The 7,000-nt window shown below is 51.7% G+C and overlaps 3 protein-coding genes across 6 annotated transcripts; 2 read left to right on the top strand and 1 right to left on the bottom strand.

Moving 5' to 3' along the window:
- Positions 1 to 648: 648 nt before the first annotated feature.
- On the top strand, positions 649 to 5,002 carry H310_09666. 2 transcript variants are annotated; one of them, XM_008875811.1, is made up of 11 exons: positions 649 to 1,395; positions 1,468 to 1,968; positions 2,326 to 2,683; positions 2,914 to 3,092; positions 3,180 to 3,269; positions 3,386 to 3,460; positions 3,541 to 3,644; positions 3,740 to 3,802; positions 3,915 to 4,104; positions 4,207 to 4,389; positions 4,489 to 5,002. In XM_008875811.1, the coding sequence occupies exons 1-11, from the start codon at positions 694 to 696 to the stop codon at positions 4,624 to 4,626; spliced, it is 2,583 nt and encodes an 860-aa protein (XP_008874033.1). In that variant the 5' UTR covers positions 649 to 693; the 3' UTR covers positions 4,627 to 5,002. The 2 variants fall into 2 exon arrangements, with proteins under 2 accessions (XP_008874033.1, XP_008874034.1); XM_008875812.1 differs by lacking the exons at positions 4,207 to 4,389; positions 4,489 to 5,002 and having other exon boundaries at positions 3,915 to 4,185.
- Positions 4,938 to 6,266, top strand: H310_09665 (hypothetical protein). 3 transcript variants are annotated; one of them, XM_008875808.1, is made up of 3 exons: positions 4,938 to 5,111; positions 5,166 to 5,213; positions 5,267 to 6,266. In XM_008875808.1, the coding sequence occupies exon 3, from the start codon at positions 5,832 to 5,834 to the stop codon at positions 6,246 to 6,248; it is 417 nt and encodes a 138-aa protein (XP_008874030.1). In that variant the 5' UTR covers positions 4,938 to 5,111; positions 5,166 to 5,213; positions 5,267 to 5,831; the 3' UTR covers positions 6,249 to 6,266. The 3 variants fall into 3 exon arrangements, with proteins under 3 accessions (XP_008874030.1, XP_008874032.1, XP_008874031.1); XM_008875810.1 differs by having other exon boundaries at positions 5,213 to 6,266; XM_008875809.1 differs by having other exon boundaries at positions 5,166 to 6,266.
- A 274-nt stretch (positions 6,267 to 6,540) lies between these two features.
- On the bottom strand, positions 6,541 to 6,964 carry H310_09664 (hypothetical protein; the record flags this gene model as incomplete). Its single annotated transcript, XM_008875807.1, has 2 exons — positions 6,541 to 6,848; positions 6,895 to 6,964. 2 exons carry the CDS (start codon positions 6,962 to 6,964, stop codon positions 6,541 to 6,543), a joined length of 378 nt encoding a protein of 125 aa, XP_008874029.1.
- Positions 6,965 to 7,000: the final 36 nt, after the last annotated feature.

The following is a 7,000-nucleotide window of genomic DNA, read 5'->3' as shown; positions in this document are numbered from 1 at the left end:
ACATGGCGTCTGTCGGTCAGGATGACCCCGTGGATGTCGTCGTCGTTGTACTGGACGGCCCGAAGACTGCCCTGACCAACGTCGGAAGTACCTGAAAGGTAACTTGGGAAATGACGGCTGAGCAAGCCGCCAGTGAGGGGGGTCTTTTCACGTTGGTTCGTGATGGCGGGCGACATAGCGAGGTCGCTTGGTGGCATGGGCAACGGAAGCATCGTTAACTCTTTAACTGCCTTATCTCAACAAAACTTCGAAAAAACTTCGATCGAAGTTATGGAGGACTTGCGAGAAGGACAGTTCTCAGAAACAGGACTCACGAGAAGGATTTTTTGTCAAGGAGGCATACAGCATGATTCTGAGTCGAGCCATTATTGTGGGACGGAGGGAGTATATATATATACGCTGGACCTTCTCATCCACTTGGTCTAACGAGGTTTCAAGTGAATATTTGTGAACAAGTGCCTCCACAAACATCCTATCTATGAATAAAGTTGTAGCGTGCAGCAGCAGCACACAGCACCTGTCAGTGTGCGAGGTTTTGTTGTTCTTTCACACCACATCCTCGCAAATTTCGGAAAACGTGTGGGAAATTTCGACTTCTGAATCAAATAAATGATTCATGAAATAGATGGCCATACTTGGAATAAAGAAGTGGTGTAACCGCCACTACGACCCCACGTCGACGCGATCGCCGGGATGAGCGACGTTCCATTGTACGTGGGTCGGATGGGCAGCTACTGCTGCGTGTGTAGCGATGTAGCAACTTCTCCGTCGTCCATGGCGCTGTCGACGGCGGCCACAACAACTGTCGCTGCAGATCCATCGACGAATCGCGTGAACCTTGTGGCGTCGTCGCACGATTTTGACGAGTCCTTGCCGACGTCGTTCGAGTTCACGTCGGTGCTCCCCAGCGGCTTCCACCCGAAAGACGTGTTTGAACAGGTGTCTGCGCCGATAGAAGACGTCGTGCGCGAAGGATTCAACACAAGTATGGTGTGTTATGGTTCAAGCAGCTTGAAGCGAGCGACGACGTTGGGGTTGTCTACCGCATCCTCGTCGGGGTCCCTTCTTGGTCAAGATCCTTCAAATGTATCAACAACTTGTTTGGAAGACGTGTTGGCATCGTTCGGGCAAATTGGAGGTATCCTCTGGCGCCTCTTTCAGCATAACCACGGACTCAACATCGGCTTGAGCTGCTGGGTCGTACTCTCCAACAGCGTCCGCGACCTCCTGAACCCAACGACGCCTCCACCTTTGCAAGACAAGGATCATCCGATTCAATTCAAAACCATTCATGTTCGCAGCTTGACGCAGGCGTTGATCCTGCTGCGGCAATCCTTGCAGTTCCTCGATGCGTCTGCTCACGTTTTCGTCCGCGTTGCGGTGTATGCACATGAAGTATGAAGGCTTGCTATGCAGTCTCTTTTTTTGTAACTCTATATTCCCCTCTAATTCTTGTATTTCGTGTAGACGGACCAGCAGTTGAGCTTGCTACACTATGTGGATCTCGGTCGGCTGTCCTCGGAAGAGGAAACGGAATTCGTGGGACTTTTCGACGCACTCATTGCCGACTCTGCGTCGTCCAGTGGGAAAGAATCACAAGAAATTAGCCACGACAACTCTAGCGATCTCCAACAACCACACAGCTGCACATTGTCGCAGTTTTTGGCACCCCTTCTTGCTGGCAATTCCAAGACCTTTCTGCTCGGGTTTGTTGATTCCCACGTCGCTGTTTCGACGCTGGACTTACTCTGGATCATGTCGGGCGTTCGATTGATTTCGTGCGCGTGTGTGAAGTTAACTCAAATTGACCCTGCCCTCCTCGACTTTGAGCCGTTTGAGTGCTGGGCCAGTGACAAGTCAACCAAACCCACCGCGATGGACCCGGCGAGCAGCTCGACGTTGCAGACGTCGACGTTTGCGCAAAAACTCTTTGGTGGTAAAAGCATGCGTCGACGGTCGTCTACTCCGGTATGGCCTGTGCACTTCGCTGCAATGGACATTGTCCTTGTCATGGAATGGTTTTTTTCTCGTGTGCTCTGTCATGTGTGTGGTTCGTGCTCCCAAGTGGTTGTTCTCCTGTCAAGCACGTCAATTTTAGTTCAGCTACCTTGATGTGACTAAGTGTCCCAAAGGAATTTCAACTAAAAGGTGCTCTTCTTTGGTCGAAGAGCATGCTTGTGTGAGCGATAACGTCGAATGCAATGTCCTGAATCGATGTACGCTCTGCACTCCGACGGGGCTTGACAGGTCGTCGGAGAGTTTCAAAAAGAGCGCAGTGATTGCATTTTCGTGATGGACTCGAGCGATCTCAATGCATGGTTGTAGTCGACGCCTTCTCTTGACGCGGTGCAGCCGTCGGCTCTTCCAGTTGCAACATTTCAGGTCGTGCCGCCTCAGTCGCCAATTCATCAAACACCGCCCGTGGTGCCGCTCATGAAATTGCCAACTCAACTTGGCCTGCCCCTAAACCACACGGACTCGTCTCCCGTTGCCCCACCATTGCCTTTGGCGTCAACTCCACCTGTGGTTACAGCGCCGTCAATGAGTCTGGAATCCACCATGACCGCAAGTGCCACAAACAATGTGGCGCATGACACTGCTTCACGCGCTGCTTCTTCGTGGACAGTTCTTCTTGAAGATGCCCATTTACCCGCCATGGCTCCACCACCTCCCGTTGTTACAGGTTCGAACAAACGCAATCAATTTTGAGTGGGCACATTGAAGCATTCTGTTGCGGGATGTGTGTGGGTCCTTGGAATGGCGTGAACCAATTTCATGAACGGGTTTTTCGGATGGGATGTTTCACTGTTCAACGGACAATCCCTGGATTTGAATACCTTCCACCTTTTCATGCAGACGACGCACAGCGAACACGTATACATTGCTGCAGCACTATTCATGTTGTCGTATCAGGACTGGATGCTGCGAGCGCCGCCACGATAACAGCCACGGAAGCGCAGTTGCTTCGAAAGCACTACGACGGGCTTCTGAAGGTGCTTCAAGACCAGCATGTGCACACGATGGCTCTTCAACACCAAGTGGACGAGCTCCAAGTTGCGCACCAGGAGACTGAAGCAACGTACCATGTGCAGGTGCTCTGCTTTGCATGCATCGGTGGAGCTCCAGACTACACGATGTGTATGATGTGGCAACGTCTAACGATACCAACGATTGAATAGTTGCAAGATTTCAAGCTGGCCAATGTGGACTTGCGTAGCAAATTGCGTGTGCTGGAAACGCAAACGGGTATGCAGTCCGTACTCGACAAGGTAAAAATACATCGTAACAAGCAACGTGGCGAGAATGGTGAACTATCTATTGAATCTACCTATTTGCGACGTCTTGCGCTGCGATGACCTTGGCGACTGAATTGGGCATGCTCTAGTACGACGTGGAAATTCAAACCGTGACGTCCCAACTCGAGGCATTGCGCACGCAAAATCTTGGGTTGGAGTTAAAGGTACGTACAACCAGCTTGCAATTATGTTCCATGGGTTGTAAAAAGTGTCGAGTTGGATGGAAAAAGTGAATCTGTCGTAGCTGGCTGCCAATGCAACGGTGGATTTGCGCAATCGATACCGCGATATTGTGAAGGAAAACGTCGGCCTCCATGAACAAGTGTTGGCGCTGCGTAAAAAGGAACGGTATGTGCATAGCACCCAACGTTGTCGCGATATCTCTTCAAGTGTTGTCACTCCGGCTCGCCTCAGTCACCACGTCATTCCATTTGCACGTCTAGACATTTTCTGTCGTCCAAAAAAGTCGTCGAGGAGTCCGCCAAGAAAATCGACGCGTTATCCAAGTACGTGTTTCCCTCGACTGCGTTATTTTCTTGCCCAATGATCCATTTTATATAATTTCAATGTCGCATGTGTTTGCATCATCGCACTTGTGCCTTCATCGTTCGCATCTAGATTGGTCACGACCAAAGACGACATGTTGTTGGAGGCACGGCTCGGGGAAGCCAGGTTGAGTGCCCAGGTCGACCACCAACAGCAAAAGAGTTTGGCATTGCAACAACAGCAAGCCGCACTGACCCAGGAGCACGAAAAGGCGGCAGAAGAGCTCGTCGCGGTCAAGATGTACCTTGCTAGCATTCAAACGGTAAACCAGCGCACGTTTTGTCCTGGAGCTTCGGTTGTAAAAATATATTGCGCTCGGAGGAAAAACAGAGTGCGTTGAATTGAGGTTTTGTGCTGCTTGCAGGAACAAAAGAAAGCCGAAATGCTCGATCGGTTCGTCAAAAAGCACGGGTCGAGTTTGCTCTCGACAGGCAAGCAAAGAGCTTCTCCTAGCATCGACGAACATGCAAAGAAGGTTCTTGGAGCGGTCAAACGTGCTGTCCCACAGCTCGTCCCCAGCGTGCACAAATTATTGCAGCGACTGCACGTACGTTGTCTCTCCATGGTCAAGTGCGTGTGGGGATGATTTCCAAGTTTCGCGCGTTTGTTCATTGCTTGTGGAAGAGTGAATCATTTCGATTTCTAGGACCAAGAAGCATCGCTGTTAGAGTATTCCACTCGTGAAATGGACCTGATCAACCTCTTGGTTGAGCTGGCCACGGACCAGCAGCAGTTGACGTTGGCGCAAGTGCAGGCTGGCGCTGCTCGAAAAGTTGGAGCGTAAGTAGTCACGATTTCTAAACCACAGAATGCATGAACAACATGACACGATGTGTGCGTCTGGGAGGAAGTCCACGTTGTCGAACTTGTTTTGAGCTCGTTTCGTGGGAATCTTTTTCCTCATGGCCCGAGAACGTGTGATATTTCTCACAATCTCTGCGACTTGGAGAGTGCGCAAGAATCTCGTCGCTCAAAGCTTCGCGTCGACACTTTGCTGCACCAAGCGGCAATGACGTGTCGAATTCTCGCACGTGGGGAGACCACGCAGTCCCAGCTACCGTCGCTCTCGCCCAACAACGTGTACAAAAACGTCGTCGTATTTTCAAACCCACCAACGATTCCTTGGTTCAAGAAACCTACAAAGTGCCCACATTTTTCCGTGCTTCCATTGGAAATTGGAATCCTGGTGGTTTGACGTTTATCCAGGCAAGATCATGCCACGAAAACGCCCCATTCGAACGAGCGGCAACAGTCCCCAGCATGTCGACGGTACGCTTGTTGGAGGGGGGTAGTCCCGGATCCACTTGAAACTCGATTTGACAGGGGATCGGCTCGACCTCCACTACAAGCATCCTGACGCCCTACGCTAGGGTATGCAATTATCCCCGACCGCACAAAGTACCAAACCGACACATTCGTGGAAGCACTACGTTTGTCGCGTTCAGTTCGACGTTCCTCGACCCGATGCAGCGCTCAGAACCAACAACTTCCAGCGGTTTTGATTTCAATGCATTCCACCGCTGGTTGCATGGTGACGCCGCCCTCGTTTTTCCATCGCGCCACGACAACCGCGCCGTCAACGCCGCCGCACTCGCCGTGATGCACGTCATGTCCTGGATCGCGCCTGCGACAGTTGCCCGCCGTGGTTACAACCTGCGTGCAAACGGAATGTGAAAACGCGACCGACATTGGCTAGCACTGCTAGAACAGCCATGGCTCGGTGGCCCCATCGCAAGACGCCCTCTTTGGACGCCATGCGCGGCGACAACACCGTCGTCGAGATGTACACAAACGGTCAGCTACAACCCCGTCGTCGCAAGATGCCGCACCAGGACAATTAATGCCCAGGCATCCCCTCTATGCTTTTTTTATGTGTAGATAAAATGGCAAACGCGACAAATCCAACCGACAATGCCTTGGCTGCGACGAGCTCAAGGGTGGCCTGCGAGTTCTTTTGAAACACGTCGTTGACTGTGACGAGCACAAGGAATGGCTGAACCGTTGTGCTCCAGTTGGCCTGCGAGTTCTTTTGGACAGGACGGCTGCGTTGAATACACGGTCGGCCGGAAGACTGCGGAGAATCGCAAGGCGTGCTTTGACGCGGGAAGTGGGCACATCATGGATGTGTTTGTGGAACACGTCTTGGAGCGGCAGGTAGATGCAATCTTCGAGGACGGTGCGGATGCCAAGAATGGTTTCAAACGAAATCATCGAGTCGTCTTGGGTCGTTCCGTCGCTCGTGTTGAACAGCGGCCGGTGGGTGGCGACTGCTTGCTGCGTCATCACGTCAATAAAGTTCAGGATCGTGCCAGCCGAGACCTCGTCGAATTGTGCGCCGGCGGTTTGACATTCATTTATTACCTCGCTTCCTCTTTAGGACTTCTTTTAACAAACATGAATAACTAAAACTACCTGTGTGACCAGCAAAGTTGATCATGTCCTTCGTAAAGTCTTTGATGGCACAGAACAAGCCGCTCTTGGGAGATGGAGTGAACCATTGATCCCACGCATCTATCACTACCAGATCGTGCCGTTGGAATGGTCTTGGTCACCACGCAGGTCCGTAGAAACGGCGTGAAACGAACCGACTTTAGGATTTATCCAATCATGGCTTGTACTGATTTCCCCCCGACTTTTAAACGGGCCAAAGTGAATAAAACTTGAGAATCGATAATATCGAATGTCGAGGTGAAATTGCTCAAAGCATCGGAAGGACGTACCCGAGGATGCTGAACCCGCTGATAAATAAAATGAGGATCGTGTGCGGTTCGAGGAGGCTGAGGCTGATGTTGTCGAGGACAGGGCGGGCGACGGACGCGGTCGCCGCGGACTCGTTGCCGCAATGAAGCGCCTGAAGCGGACACGCAAACGAAACCTGCTTGGTCTGGATGTCGTACAAACTCAGGTACTTCTTGAGGAACACGTCACCGAGCGTCCACATGTCTTGGCCAGATTCATGGATTAGAACGAGGCAAGTCGCGCCGATGCAAAGCGTGTAGTCCGCTCCTAGATCTCGAGTGAGACGTGGCCAGCGGGACGGATGGGACCCTACCTGACAGAGTGAAGAACGAGTGACCGCCCAAGCCAAACCGAAGGAGTGGAAAGTTTGTCTTGGAGCACATGTAGCATTGGAACCCGTACGCTGTAAAGCCGCAGTA

Source organism: Aphanomyces invadans (assembly GCF_000520115.1).
Source record: "Aphanomyces invadans strain NJM9701 unplaced genomic scaffold supercont1.22, whole genome shotgun sequence".
Taxonomy (NCBI): Eukaryota; Oomycota; class Saprolegniomycetes; order Saprolegniales; family Verrucalvaceae; genus Aphanomyces; species Aphanomyces invadans.
This window is presented reverse-complemented; position numbering and strand designations above follow the sequence as displayed.